The 19415-nt window shown below is 42.2% G+C and overlaps 2 protein-coding genes and 1 long non-coding RNA gene across 6 annotated transcripts; 2 read left to right on the top strand and 1 right to left on the bottom strand.

Annotated features, from left to right (window-relative positions):
• Positions 1–23: 23 nt before the first annotated feature.
• snrnp48 (small nuclear ribonucleoprotein 48 (U11/U12)) lies at positions 24–3780 on the top strand. 2 transcript variants are annotated; one of them, XM_086113518.1, is made up of 9 exons: positions 24–321; positions 814–927; positions 999–1059; positions 1138–1218; positions 2246–2428; positions 2947–3068; positions 3139–3260; positions 3339–3455; positions 3540–3780. In XM_086113518.1, exons 1-9 carry the CDS (start codon positions 178–180, stop codon positions 3625–3627), a joined length of 1032 nt encoding a protein of 343 aa, XP_085969644.1. In that variant the 5' UTR covers positions 24–177; the 3' UTR covers positions 3628–3780. The 2 variants fall into 2 exon arrangements, with proteins under 2 accessions (XP_085969644.1, XP_085969643.1); XM_086113517.1 differs by having other exon boundaries at positions 3139–3455.
• Positions 3781–3923: 143 nt separating this feature from the next.
• Positions 3924–18740, top strand: LOC147203951 (uncharacterized). Of its 2 annotated transcripts, XM_086113512.1 has the most exons (27): positions 3924–4528; positions 5394–5681; positions 6996–7080; positions 7167–7232; positions 7718–7881; positions 8823–8960; positions 9045–9098; positions 9198–9251; positions 9479–9532; positions 9645–9698; positions 10920–10973; positions 11052–11105; positions 11780–11833; positions 11953–12006; positions 12251–12295; positions 13954–14007; positions 14340–14393; positions 14469–14522; positions 14804–14875; positions 14975–15010; positions 15217–15261; positions 15337–15369; positions 15907–16053; positions 16208–16384; positions 17329–17419; positions 17511–17588; positions 17877–18740. In XM_086113512.1, exons 2-27 carry the CDS (start codon positions 5661–5663, stop codon positions 18074–18076), a joined length of 1992 nt encoding a protein of 663 aa, XP_085969638.1. In that variant the 5' UTR covers positions 3924–4528; positions 5394–5660; the 3' UTR covers positions 18077–18740. The 2 variants fall into 2 exon arrangements, with proteins under 2 accessions (XP_085969638.1, XP_085969639.1); XM_086113513.1 differs by lacking the exons at positions 3924–4528; positions 5394–5681; positions 7167–7232 and having other exon boundaries at positions 7050–7166.
• On the bottom strand, positions 15832–19415 carry LOC147203950 (uncharacterized). Of its 2 annotated transcripts, XR_015101180.1 has the most exons (4): positions 19397–19415; positions 17306–17385; positions 16187–16361; positions 15832–16060 (listed from the first exon to the last, which is right to left on the bottom strand). It is a non-coding gene; the product is annotated as an uncharacterized LOC147203950 (long non-coding RNA). The 2 variants fall into 2 exon arrangements; XR_015101179.1 differs by lacking the exon at positions 19397–19415 and having other exon boundaries at positions 17306–17451.

Genomic DNA, 19415 nt, shown 5'->3' with positions numbered 1-19415 from the left:
GACCTATAATTGAGGAACTTTCCTGTAGAGGGCGTGCTGAACAATCCGGTATGATTGTAAAACGCACAACGAAGAAATTCTGACGTCATTCCTGGGAAATATGGAGTTCGTAGCAAAGCAGTAGGAACGAAACATCGATTATTTTAATTGCGTATATCTGGACCTACAGCCACTGAAATGTCGGAGTCTTTGAAAATTACAACCATGCGGGAGCGAATGGATCATCTACAGGAATTAGTAGAGTTTACCGAAAATTGCCAGAAGCAGATACAAGACATGTACGACGCACTGGGATGGTCGCAGGACAACGAACAGCACGAGGTAACCATAACATAATTTAACAGTATCAGCTAAATCGACAAAAGAGACATCAAGTGATTTATAAATCCTCAAAGGAAGCAACAGTTAACAAATATCAAAGGCATCTTCTGGCCTAACCACTTCATCCGCCCACCAAAAATACATAGAACTGTACAATGTTAATTTAAACAGGATGATCGAAAATATAATGAAAACAGGGAAACACCTCAACGGAAATGGTTCTCCTTTGGACCTTTCCAAGTCGGTGGATGTTGAATCCTCTACCACCACATCGACCAAACTGCATTCACCCCCCCCCCCCCCCAAAGAGCAGGACGGAAGGTGTGAGGGAAAAAACACTAAACAGGCCAAAATCCAGATGTCAGGGGATGATTCTATCATGCTAAATTCAAACATAGGGATACAACTAAGAGGAGTAACTAGCCAGAAAGCAATAATTTTCTTAGATGTTATTTTTTTCATGTGATGTGATTTCTCGTTTTTTTAAACCAGGAGCCAATGGAACTGTGTCCCTATGATCCCGGCCATCGTGTCCCTCTGCGCAGCATGGAGAGACACAAAGCTTCATGTTATCTTACCAAGATGGGCTATTCTTCAGAAGAGCAGGTGACGCCATTTTAGTCGTTCGACTTTCACTTGTGTTTCCGTGCGGGAAAAGAACATTTGCTGTCTTACAGGCACAGATTTGTGACCCTTCCCCATCTTACATCAACACCAGCATCCGTAGCTTTACAATGGGTGAGTGATGACTTCCCGAAGGAGATCATATTAATGGTGTTTGTGACGTAATTATCATGAGCCGTTGTCTTCCCGCAGACAAAAGCCTTCAGAATCAGGTGATCCTTCAGGCCAAAGCTGCTGCCCCGCTCATGAAGATGGAGGGCGTCTTCTGGCAAGGTACTGACCTTGTTTTGTTCAAAATTGGACCTCTTGGTTATTAAAAGCATTGTTTCACTCTTGATTCCACCAAGCAGCGCAGATCGGCTCTTTTAGAAGGCTGGCTCAGTGAATAAAGTATATCTTTGGTGACAAGGAATGATTTTGTAGTGAGTGAAGGAAGGAGCTTTTTTCGGTGAGCCCATAGATCTGTCCAACCTCGAAGCAGTGCTTTGCCACCATCTTGTGGAATTTGAAGGCAATTATAAAAAGCTTCGGGCGAGCCTCAATTACCCGAAGACTTTCACTTTAGTATCCTCGTGAATATTTTTTTTACATTGAAAAGCATTCAGTTATTGATAAATTAACTGCTAGTCAGTCATCTGATCAATGGACCTACCAAACGTTGACCTTCGGCCGGCCTTTAAATCCCTACCAAGGGGACTCCTCTGTTTTGCCACCAGTGACCACACGAGGGCAGCAGAGCACTTAAAATGCTGGTGATGAAGTAATGCTCATATACATTTTACAACCTTTTTTTATGCCTGTGTGTCATCCACTTTGTGTTCAATCCGCGTCACCCGGTACAGTCATTTGTGTGTGCATTATTATATCAAAATCATCTCCTTTCTAACCACCGACGAGCAATGAAGCAAGGGATGCTTATTACTCAATGTTGCCAACCTAGTGACTCTTCCGGTCCCTTTTGCGACTGCTTTAAAAAAAATAATAATAATAATCTATTCGCTGCAATTTTAGCCACCTTATGTGGTCTCATTAGAGAAATGTGCAGACTCTGCAAATGAACAGAGCCCACTTAAAGCCACTACTCAACTCAACTCAACTCTGGCTCATTTAACCATAATTCTCCCACCTTAAAGTGAGTAGCCATAAAAATTGGATTTTCACTCAGGGAGTCAGCACTTCACCAAGTCCAGGGATTCCCACCCACTTTGCTGTTGCACATTAGTCGCCCATGAAAGATGTGTGCCATGAGAAAATCTGTGTGTGTGTGTGATTGTGTAATTGATCTCTGGTGATCCATCAGGTCATTACTCCTACCAGCCCGTGGACGTGCCGCAGAACCACAAGCGAGCTGTGTGCGACCTCACCGTGGCCGACCGGCTGGCGCTTTACGACCACGTGATCGGCGTCCTCAACCAAGAGAAGGCCGTCGCCGCCGCGGGCAACGAGGAGCTTTATGTAGATCTGGTGTCCAAGCTGAAAAAGGGTGAGACAGAAGCTGAAATACAAATACTTAGTTATTGCATGTAAGTCGATTTTTCGGGTGTCTATACTTGAATGGTTACTTGCCTGACCACATAAAAAAAAAAAAAAAATCTTGACATCTTGAGGCAACGACTGTATGTTGATGTGAGTTAAGGACCTTTATTTAGACAACAGGCGTGGTTTCCTGCCATCTTGGTGCCCAGGAACTAAATTGAAATGAGTTGATGAGCTTCACTTACACCAAAGTACCGCTTTAGACCATTGTGGTCCCTAGGAACTGTGTTGGAATGAAATGAGGAGCTCCATGTTGTGTTATTGAAACAAGAATTATACTTAAGTGTGTTTCAGTTTTGTTTTGTTTTTGTTTTTTTAACTTTGTGGCGAATCAGTACTTCTACTTTTACCAAATGTCCGTACTTCTACTACTTAAGTCCATTGTGAGTACTTTTGCCATCTCTGGAAATGAGTCATTCCGTAAGAGGTCGAATCCTTGTCCAAAACAACTACTTATGTGTGCAGCCGACGAACAGAATGAGCCAAAGACACATCTGGAGCTGATGGCGGAGATGCGAGACTACAAGAGGCGGCGGCAGTCCTACCGCGCCAAGAACGTCCACATCACCAAGAAGTCCTACACGGAGGTACGAGCGCCCAAGGGGGTGCAGTCGGAAGTTGTTTTCATGAGGCTATAACAATCGCATCGCCTCACAGGTTATCCGAGAAGTCATCCAGGTCCACTCGGAGGAGCTGGCCAGACAGTGGAAGGATGAGCATGAAGAGGAGGACAAGGAAAAAGAAGACCAGGATGAGGCCAGAGAAAGAACATCCCAAAGGTTCTACTTATCTTCTTTTCACGCTAAAGTTGATGCTCCACGTTTTCATTTTGTGCCTCCGGTATTTGCGTCCGGCAGACGTCGGCTGGATGAACGGCGATCCTTGTCCTCGGAGTCGCGCCGATTGCGTACCAAACGCCGCCGTAGCCGCGAGAAGAGCCGTGAGAGAGAAAGCAAGAAGAAGAAAAGGAAAAGGTGACGTTTGTTTTCCTGCGATTTACCATCGTGTGAGAATTCCGAGTCGTCTTTGATGAATCCTAACCGTTTGAACCTGCGCAGGGTTTCCCGCTCCCCGGACAAACACCATGACAGCAAGAAGAAGAAAAAGAAAAGGAAAGATGAGCGAGGGAGGAGTGACAGTTCCTGACCAGATAACTCATGTCAATAAAGTTGTGCAACATAAATATGGCACTTTTTTGTTTTTCTCAACTGTAACCATTTTTTGTGTGTGCGTGTTGGGATATTTGAAGTTTATAAGGACTTGTAAATAGCAAATAAATTTTGGTTACTGCTGGTACTACGTCAGGTTACGTTTGCTAATGTGATTGTCATTTGTGTGAGTTCCATGTTTTGGATGGGGGAAGAAAAATGAGGTTTTTGTTGTTTTTTTTTAATCAAAAGACAACCAAAAAAGGTTTTTTGTTTGTTTTTTAATTAAAGAGAATTGCGCATTAATTTGTATGTTTTGTTTGGAAAGTTTCACATTCATAAATGTAAATCTCAAAATTCATTCCCAATATTTTTTACAAGAAATGTCGGTCTACTATAGAAATGTAGACCGATAATTATTATTCATTCAGAAATAAAGAGTAACTCGTGGATATTTTTAATTGAATTTTTAAAATGTGAATTAGTATTGTTTTTCCTTTTTTTTTTTAAATTTCATCTGATTTGATTTTTTTTTTCATCTTTGTAAAATTTAATTATTGTTGCACATCCATGCAGAGTATGTAAATTGGCTTTCCTGATAATAATAATAATAATAGATTTTATTTATGTACATATATCTCCCTTATCCGCAGAAAAGTGGAAATGCATACACAAAATAATTTGTGTCAAATCAAATTTTAAAGCCTTATTTATCTTTTAAATACTTTTCATGTGCGTACAGAACTTAGAAGGAAAATAAAAATGTGAACACTGCTGCTCTCTTTTTCTGTTTGTCAGGGTCGACTCAGCCCTCCTCACCTCCTGATTGGCTGGCAGGATTTTGCCGACTCAAGCCACGGAATGTTGGACTAGCTTGCCACACCAGAGGAGGCCCAAAGGTCACCCTACTCTTTTATTTCACTCCCTTTTTAATTGCGTCTTGACATTTATAAAACAAACGAATCACCACTTTTCAGACAGCTAAAATAAATAAATGCGAAACATTTGGGACAGTTCTGAGAGCTGCAAATGATGCTGTGTAAGAATATGGCATTCTATATTGTATTAACCCTTTCAGGCACAGCGGTTACCCCTGTGGACACCTTATCATGTTATCAGTTTACAGCAGTGGTGTCAAACATACGGCCCGCGGGCCGGAACCGGCCCCCAAGGAGGTTCAATCCGGCCTGCGGGATCATTTAAAAGTGAAAAATGCATTAAAGACACAGAATGAATATTTTAAATAAAATGCAATTCGTGGATTATCCGCTAGGGGCACACTGTTTTGATCACGGTAGATGACAACATTGTTTTGATTGGGGGAAGAAAACAGCAGTCTCAGACTGTCACCGAGATAGACCCAACGCAGCAAATGATATGAAAGCGCCAATCAATGCATCTTGAGACCAAAACAAAGGAAAGAGATGATATTTTGGTGATTTATAGCACAGTATGGTATAATGTTAATGGTTCGGCCCACTTGACATCTACCGAGTCCTTATGTGGCCCACAATGTGAAATGAGTTTGACACCCCTGGTTTACAGGGTGCATGAAAGGGTTAAAACGAGTTATTTTTATGGTCATTTTCTGCATGATTTGGTTGAAAACGTTCCAACTTAGATGCAAATTTTCATTCGCAAAATATGCCCACATTCCCAATGACGTATTTATTCTCGATCTATCCTTCTGGCTGCGTACGCCCGCATGACCTCGAGCTTGCACACTCACCCCCCCCCCCCCCCCCGTCCTCTCCTACTTTGCAGATGCTGGACTCTGCGTCAGGTATTTCTCACCCTGTTGAGAAGAAGACGTATTGGATGAGAATGGCCAGTGAGGGTCCCGCCAGCCTCCTGGGAACCTGACGGGCTCCTGCAGAGAGCCAGAGTCTCGAGCATCCAGGAGGGCAACCGTCCCGGGCGAACCATGCTGTGAGGACCAACCGAGCCGGACATCGTCGCTGCTTTGTTTTGGGTGTTTTGTTCCTGCCGGCGGTGTGGAGTGTTACGAGAGGACTTAATCGGCGCAGCACCATGGGAGCCTCCAGTGACAAGGTGAGCGTGATGATCCGGCCTTGCCATGGCCCGGCGGACATCAAAAAGGAGAGGAGAAGAGAGGAAGGGTCGAATGGGGTTGCGAAAGATCACAAAGCGATCGTTTGGATTGTTCTTTCTTGAAGTGATACAAATTTTTAATGGGCTCATTTTTTTCCAGACCCCGTGTATAGTTGAAAAACAAGCAAAATCTTCTTTAGCATAATTTCTGAGCACTTTATTAGGTACTCAAAGAGAAACATTCTGTGGTATGAAAATGGGCTCATAAAAGCAAACTATAGCATCATAATCAGATCGTTCGCTTATCTCTCTGCCTGCCAACATGTGTTTGTACATTAAATATCAGATATGCTATAGGTGGAGAATCACTGCTAGAGTAGGCTAAAGAATGTGGTTTGAACAACATTTTCAGGTTGAAAAAAAAAGCTAAACCCAAAGTAAAATGGGCTGATTCCATCATCTCAAAAGTTTGATGGAAAAGAAAACGAGAAGACTGATTAATTCTGTCACCTTGCAGGCCTTGGGGTCCAGTAGGGTCATCTGTGTCGGTTCCAAATCACTCTTCAATGTCAAAAAAGGGTTTTGTGCTTATATTTAGGATTATTGTTGTTATTTTTTTAATAACAAAGATTGAAGGTGAATATCTCTGCCTTTTAACTTATGCTTCCTCCCATCAGTAATTAAATGTTCAAGAATACGGAAACGTTATGCATCACGGATTTAAAAAAAAATCAACCGAGTTATAATGCAGTTTAAAGACAAATCAGACACACGTTTTCAGCAGATGAACGAAGTGGCAATTTTTATTTATTTATTGCCATTTTGCACTCGCATGCCAACTAGCCCCACCCCTTTACTGGATGTGATTGGTTGAACGTTGAACAGCCAGCTCCTCGCGTGAGCCGCTTGTAGGATAGCCGACAAGGAAAAAGAAGGGAAGAGCTCAGTAAAACTAATGGGTGAAATTATTGATACTAAAAGAATTCAGATTTTTTTTTAGAAGGTAGTAACAATAACACTCACCCAAAAAAAAAAAAAAAAAAAAATCGCAAGATGGCGATTCTGCGATAGTAGGTTGCCTTGCTGTACTTGTTTTTCCCCCACGTTTTCCAGTTTTCAAATCCTCCTCTTCCTTACCTTGAATCAATTAGAAAGGCAACTCTTGGTCTTGCCCAATGTTTCTCACAGTAACGTAGACCATATTTGGTACAACATGAACCCTTCCGTGAACCATGTAACCTGAGAAACTGTCGACTGCAATGCAGGGTTAATCATAAGGGATAACTTGTTGGTTTGACATGCATTTGTTTCCAGGCATCCTGGCCCCGGACGCTGCTTGTCCTACTGCTGTGCGCCACCTGCGCTCTCTGCCAGGAGGAATATTCCGGAAACCACTCGGGTCTGGGCCAATGCCTTTGATGGATATCACGTTTTGGATACGTGCGATGAATCAACTCATCATGTATATGTGGCTTAAATGTGCAGGTGAGGATCACACCTTTGAGGGCTCGATCCTGGACCCCTATGACCACTTGAGGCCCCCGCAGCCAGGTCGGTTCCATGACTTTTAAGGTGGACCAAAGTCATATGTGCTTTGACTATACGAAAGAGGAATTGATGTGAAATTAGACCAAATATTATTTCCCGCCCTTAGAGGATAAGCCCGACTTTTGTACACTGTTGTGCTTTTATGAACAAATTTCACTTTCAAAAGCCATAATGTAGCACTAGTAATGCTTTGTGAAACATAAATTACATTTTTTTTTCATACAGCTGACTCCTGAAAACAGATCAACAGAATTCCTATCATTATTTTTCCTCGTTATGCCTCTTGAAGCCTGTTGCTAGGCAGAATTCAAAAAATACGCCTCAGTAGGATGTTTCTCTGGGTTCTGAATGGGCAAAGGCGGTTCAATGCCGAATCTTCTGTTACGGCTCTGAAGTGGCTATTTTGCAGGATTTCTGTGTGAAAGGGGCAGCAGAGTTGCCACTGGTGAGTGAAACTTCACACTGACAGACATCGTCATTTCCACTAGAGTCTTCCCATGGCTACGACGAGGACCAGAATCCCGAGGAGGATGACTACGACCCCTACGGGCCCGCCCCAACCCAGGTCACCATGATCACCGAGGACGCCTACCCTTACGTCACCCCCACGGAGTCACACTACGCCAAGGAGGACAAGCTGGGTCGGAGGAAGGTGGGTGCGCATCAAGGCAGTGGTGTAGCTTGTAGGGCCAGCAGACCCGGATACAGAATATGGATGGGGAACGAAATTTCATGCCCCTAGCACCCTACAAAACACCATTTTTTCTGAAAATGTGTTGATTTTCAAAGCGGAGGCTGCTGCCGTAGACGATATCGATCCCAATATTTTGAAAAACCTTTTGCGTATTAAAATAGAGGCTGATGCAAGCAGTATCGGTGATATCGGCATTGCTTCCAATTTAAAAAAAAAAAGAAAATTAGAAGCTCTTATGGCTTATACCAATATTTTTATGAATCATACGTTGAGAGTTGATCTCGAGACTGGTATTATCGATAGCAATATTTAAAACTTGTTGGCAAGTAAAATAGAGGCTGATATGCTCTTGATACAGTACCAAGATTTATTTTAAAAAAAAAATACATTTTGATAAGTAAACTAGAGAATGGTATCAATATCCCCACAATCGATTCATAATTTTAAAAAGAAATATCAGCAGAGGTGCAGAGTTCGATTACTCCGGCCATCCTGTGTGGAGTTTCCGTGTTCTACTCTGGCCTGCGTGGGTTTTCTCCGGGTACTCCGCTTTCCTCTCACATTCCAAAAACATGCATGGCAGGCTGATTGTACACTCGAAATTGTTCCTAGGTATGAGTGTGGGCGCGGATGGTGGTTTGTCTATGTGTGCCCTGTGATTGACTGGCAACCAGTTCAGGGTGTACCCCGCCCACTGCCCGAAGACAGCTGGGATAGGCTCCCGCACACATTGGGAGGATAATCGAATCAGAAAATGGATGGATGGACGGATGGATGAAATATCAGCAGACATAGACAAGATCAATAGCCATCGTCATACATTGTCAATAGACACACACGGTCAGTCGACGTAGTCAATAAACAAGATGTCAGATGTCACAATCATGTCACCGTTTCAGGTTCCGTTCAAGCACCGGGGACCTGACGGCGGGTCCTCAGAGGAGTCTGGTGGCGACGCGGCCCTCGGCGAGGAGGGTCCCACCGAGTGTGACTGTGAACCCGGAGAGCCGGGATTCGCCGGGTTCGCTGGACCCAAGGTACCCACGAGTCAAAACGGTCCTGATGGAGACTTCTAGAACGGTTTATCAGAAGACTTACCAGGTCCCCTCACTTCCTGTCAGGGCTTGCGAGGCATGCAGGGTAAAATGGGAGCGCCAGGGCAGCAAGGCAGAGAGGTGACGCTCCAACATCATCAGCATACCAATGACAAATTCCAAATGACGTTCTAAAGGAAACAAAACATGGGGAAATAAACCACCGAGTTGTGTTTTTAGGGTTATAAAGGAACAAAAGGAGTACAAGGCCAAAGAGGAGACGCTGGCCCTGTGGTGAGGAACTCAAAATGACTGATGGAGACGTAAAGATGATATTGCCATAACAACCACACCTGATAATCAATGGATTGGAAAGTCAAGTGATAAGTTGAATTACATTCTAAAAAATATATATAAAATCAGTTCATCTTGCCTTTCTTCTTTTTTTTTTTTTTTTTTGTAATTAAAACAGCAAAATTTGGAGATTTGTTTGTTTGTATCTGTTTGGCCTTTGATTTCAGGGTGATCCCGGACCCGAAGGTGAAGATGGAGGTTCGGGTTTCTTTGGCGGTATGGTGAGTAAAGAGTCGGAAGAGACCAGTTTGTGATCAAATATGACAGAGTAAATCACACAATAGATTAATTAAATTAACGTTGACATTGTTCTTGTTTTTTTTTTTTAACTAGGGAGAACCAGGACTAATAGGCGACCGGGGTGAGCGCGGAGATCTGGGTCTGAAGGTAAAACTCATCGATCTCTATGAGGTTACGCAAAAAGCACATGGAACTATTCAACCTGCAGCGGAAGTATGGCAAACTTCACTTCCACGGCCATTTTGTGTTTCGTCCCCAGCGTGAACAGACCAAGCCTCGCTGTGAATTGTGAAAAAAAAAAACAACGCCCAACCAAAATCTGTCGGATTGCTTCTATCAATCTTATATATGTACAGTATATGAGCTTCAAATACAAAATGTTACATAATGAACGCAAATGTATGCAAAAAGCAGGATTTTTTTCCTCAAATAACTGAGTTAGGTTCCACAAAAAGAAATAAAAAAATAGGGAATCACAACTAGAACAGGCTTCCGGGAAATTACAGCACCCCTTTCTCTTTCATCATGTAAGGCTGGCAGGGTTTGGCTTCCTGCTGATTGAGCCCCGATAGCACCGCTTCGTTTCTTGATTGACATTTCCAAACGCCCGCTCTCTGGTCTGGCGGGCGGGGGAAGTCCAACCGGTTTTCGAGATGTTCGTTATTTTCGCAAGTGCTGAAGTTCAAAAACCAAAAACGTCTCGAGTTTCGGTTGGGGTGGCTGTCACGCCCTTCCAAGGTCTAACTGCCATTGACTAGACGATCAAAAGAGGGAATCCCCAATGGGACTCCTTTCCAAACCCTTCCACCAAGATATGGGGACGACTCAAGGAAGGGACTCTGAATATTTTTACATTATAGTTTATTTATTTGGGCTGTACGGTGACTCATTTGAACCCTTTTACTCTGTAATCTGATAACATGATAAGCTGTCCACTGTCGTAACCGCTGTCCCTGAAAGGGTTCAACATGTGAAAGAATCGGCTCTGTACATATCGAACGATCAAGTTGACAACAGTTACATGTGGCGCGCTGCAGTATCTGACCTGATTTTCAAATAAAGTACGACAGAAACAAGCTGACGGGACCTCACACATTGGCAAGCAAATAAGTACAGCCATAAACAAATGTGAGCGAATAGCCTACTGGCAAATTGTAACGGGCTACAAAGCACAAGGTCCAATCAAGGGCGTCTGAACCCCCCCGAAAATGTTCACTGTGCATCATTCGGGCTGGGTTACTTTCGTAAAGAAACACAGACTAAAATCGCCTGAAGGGTTTCTTAAAGTGCACGAACGCGAGACAAACGACAGCGTCACAATTTTGACCTTCTGGGCTCATATGGTGACATGAGGCTTCCTGTTTGTAGGGCGATTCCGGCATGGAGGGACCGCGAGGAGGAGTCGGAGGGACCGGTAACACTGTACGGAAACGCAGTCAAAAAAATCAATCAATTTGATTTTAAAATCCAAAGTCAAAGGTTGTTATTTTGTTTTCTTAGGGTTCTCGCGGTGATGCTGGCTCGCCGGGATCAAGAGGAGGTCAAGGTCCCAAGGTAAAAATCTGATGTAGAACTTTCCAAACATAAATAAGGCAACCTGCCAATTATTGCTTTGACGGTTTACCGTGGTTTTAAAAAGTCAAGCTTTCAATAACCACAATAATGTGCGGCATAACCACTGGTTGCGGTTTCACCCGTTTTGTTTTGAACACTTAACTCCCATGAGTCTACTAGCTGTCCTGGGTAATGAGCTCTTCTATATTTTTTGAGGGGACTTTTAAGTAAGACAAAGTATGGCTGGCTGCTTCCAGAGTTGAGTAAACAAGCCACCTATTTGAAATGAATTGCCTTCAATTACCGGTAACTTTTTTTTCTCCTTCTGAGCCAGCAGAGAGCAAGTAGTTACAGTATGAGTGGAGGAGGCATTGATGCGTTTTGCTGATTAATGTGCATTGCCCCCCACCCAAAAAAAAACTGGGCCAACGGGTAATAGTACATGTTTCTTCTTACCAAATAGTGTGGAGAAAAAAAATTCTATATTTTGTTTAAAATTAGAATAGATTGTGTTCAATGGGGAAAAAAAATGTCAGGGCGTGTGCGCAGGGCTGCAAAGGCGAGAGATGAAGTGAGGCTGCATTCAAACCTTGCTAACAGCTTGAAAACTGCAAACTCAACCTTGACTTGTCATGCATGATATCATGTGTGGGTTTTTTTTTTTTTCTAACCAGGGGTCCGTGGGTGAAGAGGGCAAAGTGGGAGTTCAAGGACAAGATGGACACAAGGTAATTGGAAAATGAACGATTGAAGTTTATGTCAGAGGAAGTATGATGAAGCGGCATGTAAAACCTCTTGGCCAGGAGAAGTCGCTGTTGAGTTCTCAATGTCTTGTCTCATCCCGCAGGGTCAGACTGGAGCACCTGGATTCCCAGGAGACATTGGGGACAGAGGATACAATGTAGGGCACCGCGCACACGTCCTCTGTTTATACCATGTCTAATTTCACCCGCATTTAAACCACTTGTATGGAATCAGATTCAAAATTGCAAGCAGCTTCGTTTACCGGATTCCTCCTCACCACTGTAGTTCTTTATTTCTGTATCTTTTATTTATTTTTAATGTATGTATATATTTAAATAACTTACCGTCAATTTTTTAAAAAAACTTTTCTGCCTGAATATTTGCTTGTTTGTCTCCCTCAGGGTTATCATGGCCAGCCGGGTGGCCGCGGGCCAAGCGGACCAAAGGTGCATTTATCATTTGTCCTTGTCATTTATTGCATGTTGTTAATGCTTAAACAGTTTAATACAGGATATGATATCAAATATAAGATAATAACCTTTATTAGTCCCACACTGGGAAAATTTGCAGTCCACAGCAGCAAAATTGGGTGGAGAGAAAAAAATGAAGTGTTTCATTGCACAAAATAAATGTTTCACAAAAGAACTGTACACACTTCAATAGAAGTTATGTATGTATGAATATGTATGAGGAAATGATATCCTGTACAGTGTTACCTCTACTGTACTTATGAGCGTCTCCTCATACAAAATGTTCAAGTTACGAAACACCTCAGCAGGAAAATATTGCTTCTTGTTATGAAAGAAATCTCAATTTACGAAAGGTAAAAATACAGTCTGGGCTGCTACTCGCAGCTCCGAGTTTCCTGAACGCAACATGCTTATAGCTGCTCTGCCATCGGCTATTACCGAGCATCATCCTGGCATCCCATTGGCTAAGAGGGGACCTCTACCGTTTGTGACTGTGTGTGGAGATAAATCAAGAGATAGATCTGTGTTTATGCGGCGTCCTGGTCGGGCCATGAGGTGATTTCTGATAATTTTACGAAAATGTGAATCACCCAGAAAAGGTCGGGTGATCGCTCACTATGCTGATGTTTGCCGTGGACATTTTCGAAGGATTTTTTTTAAAAGCTGACAACAGCAAACGTCCTTGGATCAGTTCTTTCCAAAATGCCAGGCAAAACCCACTTCTGAGAGAGAACATGAGGGCAAAAAAGCGATGAGGACAAAGTTAAAAGTTAAATGACCATCATTTTTATCCTTTATTTTTTACATTATTGTGCAAGAATCTAATTGGAACATGTATTTGTTCCATATTTTGATGCTTTAGAAAACATTTACAGTATATCAGAATTTTTTTTGGGGGGGGCGGGGGGGGCTTGGAACAGATTAGGGCATTTATTCTACTTACAAAATGTTCTAGTTAAGACATTTCTTCCAGAACCAATTAATTTTGTAAGTAGAGGTACCACTGTCCATGTATTTGAATTTTTCCGAATATGCCAGTGATAAAGAAAACAATTTTCCAGCATGTTTGGTTTCAGTCATCATGACATCAGCCCACAGTTATTGTAATCCCCACCCACACCGGAAGTCCGCCAATCTCTTTCCAGTTTGCTTGTCATTGGTGTCAGTTGAGGTTTCACTTTCGTCCTTAGTCAGGATATGGCTAGACTGTTGTTTAGTCGCACCACCCAGAAACTCCCCAAATGAATTTGAGATCTTTGAATGTTGGTTTCACATCACGTTGAAAATGATACCGAGACAGACTGGAGAATTTCTTGTAAATAGTCTCCACCTCTGTTGATGGCAGTAAACATATTTTTCAGTTGACTTCACTGAACAAACTTGTTTCGCCATCACACCCAAAATGTACATTGGACACGCTTGAAATGTACAAAAATATAACGTTCTTGTTAGAGGGATGATCCCTTCAAATATTTTTGACACTTAGATGTATCTTTTTGGTCCTGGAAAAAAGCGGAAATAGTTCCCACAGAATCAAATAATTAACTTCATGGGGACCTGAGTGCAGTGAGGGACCCTGACTGTACAATAATTAAAATTTCAAATGAAAACACGGGATATTATCTCTTTGACAGGGTACCAAAGGTCTCGGCGGCATTCCGGGCGGCGATGGCGACCCCGGAGTAGATGTGAGTGTGTCATTAAATTTAGGGTGGGCAAAGCACAACTCTCTCCCTTCTATATTCTGACCGCCAGGCATTTACATTACCAAGACTGCTGTCAAATTTGCATTGTGTTACCTGATTATTTTTTTTCACTCTGAAAGCAGTTAATTAAAATGTGTTTTGTCTGTTTTTATTTTTTTAAATATATTTTTAATGTTATGCGTGTGTGCGTGCGTGTGTGTAAAATGAACAATTTACATTTACATTTTCCTGACCATAAAAAAAAAAAAGTGTTCATCCCTGGTACAATTTACTCAATCAGCTTCTCATCTGAATCTTCACGTTGATTTCCTCAGGGTCCCATAGGTGTCCCAGGCCTGATGGGAGAGCCAGGTTCCTTCGGCGCCAAGGTGACACCGCCATTTTTAGCCACTCTCACCGAGGTTGAGCGCGAGTCTGACGCGGTTGTTTTTTGACCGTTGCAGGGCAGCAAAGGCGAGCGCGGCGTTCGAGGACCACAAGGCAGAGTGGGCTCTGTGGTGAGTGAGCGCCGCGGCACACATTTTAGATTCCTGAGCCCAAGTCAGCGCATCTTTACTGTTTATGGAATTTATGCATCATTTCGTACATGTTAAAGTTCTCATACGATTTGTCCTACCGATAAGTGCACGAATATTTTTAACTCAACATTTACTTTCTGTAGGTGCACCATGAGTTTGGTCCAAATGTTGTATTTTCTTCATTTCACTTCGTTTTCACTTTGGTCATTAGTCATCATATTCACAGATGAATTTTTTTAAATGGTCCTTTCTTTGATCAGGGTCCTGGAGGTGAACAAGGAGATGCCGGGATACCCGGCAAGCCAGGACCAATGGGACTCCAGGGACCCCTTGTGAGTACTCACTTCACACAACAACACCGACAACCACAAATCTCAACACAACTCATCAATGAAGTATGTACACTTGTGCATGTGTGTTGTATTGTGTAGGGGCCCAAAGGCGAGACCGGACCGGATGGTGAAATGGTGAGAGCAGACCGTCTGATCAAGTGCTATTTATAATAATAAGAAGAAGAATACATTTTATTTATAAGCGCCTTTCAAAACACCCATTTGCGGTCAATGTTCTCAAAATTCTTGTTTGCACGTCAACTTCCCGCTGGAAATTCTGCTGGCTTTGCTTCCTTATTATTTCCTCAGTGACTGTATTTCCTTTTATTTTCACATGAAAGGGTGCAAAGGGTAGAAAAGGGATAAAGGGCCCGAAAGGACAAAAGGTAACCTGTTTTTCAGCACGTTTGACATACAGTCTTTACATATCGCTCTTGAGTGACTTTGGTTTCTCCATTCAGGGTGCACTTGCCGATCGTGGAGACAAAGGAGAGGTGTGTTTGTCACTCACACACACACACACATGCACGAAAAAACCCTAAATCCTTTCACGCCCCCTGTAACCTGATAACATGATAAGCTGTCCACTGTAGTGACCTCTGTTAATGCCACAAAGGATGTCCCCATTTTAAAGTTCAACAAAATCCAAACGAAAAGTCAAAGACATTCTGCTTTTTTTTCAAAGTTCAACAAAATCCAAACGAGAAGTCAAAGACATTCCTTTTTTTTTTTTTTTTTTTCGACGAATGTCATGTTCGAAAAGCTGCTCGAAGTTTTTATATTGTGCCGCCCACACTGCTCTCCTCACGCGATATTAATCCGAATGCCGTGTTGGAGGCACATTGAACGTATTTGTGTCAAGAAAATTTGCGGGGTTGACTTCCCCACAAGTCGACTTTTTAGGGCAAGAGATGCTTTTTTTGAAGCATCGCAGTAACTTTGACTCGATAAGCCTGTACGAGCTTATTGGATCGTTTATTCGTTTATTTTTGTCACTGCACAATTGTCTCTTGTCTCCTTCGTCTGCCCAGCGTGGTCCCAAAGGTGCGGTCGGTCGGACCGGCAATCCGGGCCCCGCGGGTCCTCCCGGCATCCCGGGAACCCGAGGTACCCGCGGCCCCCTCGGAGACCCTGGCGCCAGAGGCCTAGCCGGATCCAAAGGAGTTCAAGGTCCCATCGTGAGTCCTGTTTGATATCGACTATTTCAGAATGCTCGTAAATAAGAGGCGACCAGAATACTTCTGGGTGGTAAAAAAAATTGGAAACGGGAATTATCATTAAGATGGAAAGTGGGGTTTGGACTTAGCATACGTGACCAAATGTTGCCTTCAGGGTCCCGGGCTGTCGGACGAGCAGGTGTTGCAGCTGTGCCGCAGTGTGGTCACTGCTCAGCTCTCGCAGTACGCCCCCTCCATCCGTGCTAAGTGCACGCAAGGATGTCCCATCAACAACCGCACACTCATCGGACCCCCCGGAGCCAAAGGACCTGCGGGACCAGCCGGCAAAACGGTGAGACCGGCCGGCTTTGAGCTCTCCATGGCATAAACAGGATGACGGACGGACGGATGGATGGATGGATGGATATACATTTATTGTATATCTTGGTTGTAGTTCTTTTTTGATGTATGTATTTTGACAACCAATGCATTTGAGAGGAGAGCATTTAGCATGAGGTTTTATTTCAAAGTTGACATGGATCGCAAAATTCGCTACTAGCATTTTGAGCGGCTCAGAGATCGTATCGAAGTTACCCCGCAAATGTCATCCATTAAAGTGCACAAAATTAAGAAGAAAAAAAATAGAATGAATAAATACTTGAAAGGTATCATAAAATGGGGCCATTACAAACCCATGATAAAAAGAAAATACATTTTAGGAAAATACTACATGTAATATTAGATTGCAAAGAATGACGTATTGCTTTTTCTTACAGTCTTCATTATAGAAATATTACATGTTTTGAAATTAATGTTTTTAAATGATCAATTATATTATTTATTCAATTAATTAAAATCTTTTTGGTCTACCTTTTTCATGGTTTTAATGATATTTCGAAATTTGCTTTTTATCTTTCTTTTAAATATATATATATATATATATACCTATAAATCAGTAACAAAGATGGTAGATAGCATCAAACAATCAAACTAAGATCAAATCTGAGTCATGCTGAGTCAAATGCCAATGAATACAAATGAGTTTTGGGGTGGTTTTTAAAGATGGGCAGCGGGGGGGGGGGGGCTTGCCCAATGTTCAGTGGGAGGCCATTCCAGTTCTCTACCTTTTTTGCAATTACAATGCATTCTATATCAACTAAGAAATATTGTGTTATTTTGAATGAATATGAAACACGACTACATTTTTTTTAAAAAACTGAATATCTTCACTTCAAGAAAGTATCAATGATATGATTTAAATTTATGAACGCACTTCCCGCCCTCTGTCTCTTGTAGGGCAAAGCGGGCAGAGCTGGATCCAAGGGAGCCCGCGGTGTTCAGGGAGACCAAGGCCTGGAGGGAGAGAAAGGAGCGCAGGGTGAACGAGGTTTGCCCTCAGTATTTTTTCTTTACTCGTTTTCTAAAAATACATTTTTAATTGATATGCGGTAGTTGATGGGGTTGACCTTTCTGAGCAGGCAAAAAGGGTCCGAAAGGAAATTCGGGTGATCCGGGAAAAGGCTTCCCGGGACTTGATGGACCACAAGGAGCCCCTGGTGAGACCACGTTTTCATTGTTCCGATTAACAGAAGCAGTAAGGGGCAGCTTGTTTGTGAATAAATCCGTGTGCCTTGTGGCACATTAGTAAGACATCATCAGGTGTGCTTTGGGAAATTATACAATGCCAATTATTTTGACATGAAATGAATTCTTTTCCAATTTTAAAAAATGTTTTTGTAGTTAAAATTGGTCCCGTGACATCAACAAGAGATATGCTGAACACTTTAAAGAAGAGCTTTTGTTTGTTTTGCAGAAGTTCAAGTCCATTGTTCTTATTTCCTCAGGTTTTCCGGGTGAGCCTGGCGTAGCCAAAAACGGCATGGAGGGCCCGCGCGGTGCGCGCGGATTCCCGGGTCCAATGGGCATCACCGGGATGATGGGAATCGCCGGGGTTCCAGGTTTCTGCGAGGCTCGGGACTGCAGCATCCACGCACCAGTGATGCGCAAAGAGCAGGGTCTGGTTAAGGGACCTCGCAGCTCCTAAATTAAACATTACCTTAGTGGGAGAGTCACTTCGTCACCATCATTTTGCATTATTTAAACTTCAAGCTGATGAAAACGTCAGTGGGCCGAGTACAGACCCAAGGGACAATTTGCTCCAGGAACATTCTGTTTGGTCTCCATTTTCTTCGTTGGGTCCAAAGTCTTCAAACGTTTCGTTCAGTTCCAATTTTAGATTCTGATGTGTAAAAACTAAAGCAAATGAGCATTCAGTGCCATTGGGGAGTATTTACAAGACATAACTTTATCCTCATTTTGTTATTTTGCATCTTTATTCCAAAATGGATTACACAAACCTCGGCATACTCACAACCTATTTTTTTCATAAATATATGTGAATGTGCCCAAAGTAAAAAACGAAACAAAACAAAAAAAAAAAAACCACGGTTGCATCTTTGTTAGCAGTTACAGCATCAAAACATTTTGATGCTACATGCCTGGCCCACTTTGGCCAGTTTGGTCTCTCATACTTCAATCAGGTTGGAGCTGGAACATAACAAAATGTGGAAAAAGGGGAAGTGTTGTGAATATTTTCTGGATGCACGGTACGTAAATAAAGGATGTCGTGTAAATATGATGTAAAATATCTCAAATACATGTTCTGTGCTCTGAAGTGTTTCAGATAAATTGCTGTTTTGTTTTGTCCATGTCCTTATCATTTTCTTGTCACAGCATTGATTGATCATCATACAGGGTTGTTGTTTATTTCACACAAATTCAAAGGAATCAACCATTCGTGTTTTTAAAACTGTTCAAAATTCCATTTAATGTGAAGTTTATTGATAATTCCTTGCTTTGAGATGTACCAAGAGCCGTTGGTTGGGTTGAAAAACAATAAATACATTTTTAAATAAATACCATCAATACATTATATTTTGGGGGATTTTGACTTTCTTAAGATGGAAAGAGGTGAAGATAAAATGTGTAATTTTATTTCTGATCGAGAAAAAACATAAAACAGGCATGTTTTGGATTAGAAATAAAATTACAAATTTTATCATCTGAAAAAGATGAAGCTACAAAAATAAAATGTGTTTAAATCCACCTAAATTTATGTTTTATTTTCTTTGTTGAAAATATTGAAAAGTCGCTGGAAGACTGGATACGCCCCCGGCATGCTTTGCGACACTAAGGATGTAAATAGTATTTAAATGCAGGTTTTGTTTTTATTTCTTCAGTCATTGTATTAGTCATTTCCTTATTTGCTATCATCTTATTCAGTTTGATGTTATAACGTGCGATGAGTTTTCATCTCGCGAAAATGTTAATAAGTAAATCATAGAAGCTGCGGTCGCTCACCTACGCTGTTGAGTTTCGTTGTG

This window comes from Hippocampus guttulatus, chromosome 6 (genome assembly GCF_054856545.1).
Source record: "Hippocampus guttulatus isolate MCC_2025c chromosome 6, RoL_Hgut_1.0, whole genome shotgun sequence".
In the NCBI taxonomy this organism is placed as follows: Eukaryota; Metazoa; Chordata; class Actinopteri; order Syngnathiformes; family Syngnathidae; genus Hippocampus; species Hippocampus guttulatus.
The sequence above is the reverse complement of the archived record's forward strand: the minus strand, read 5'-3'. Positions and strand labels throughout refer to the sequence as shown.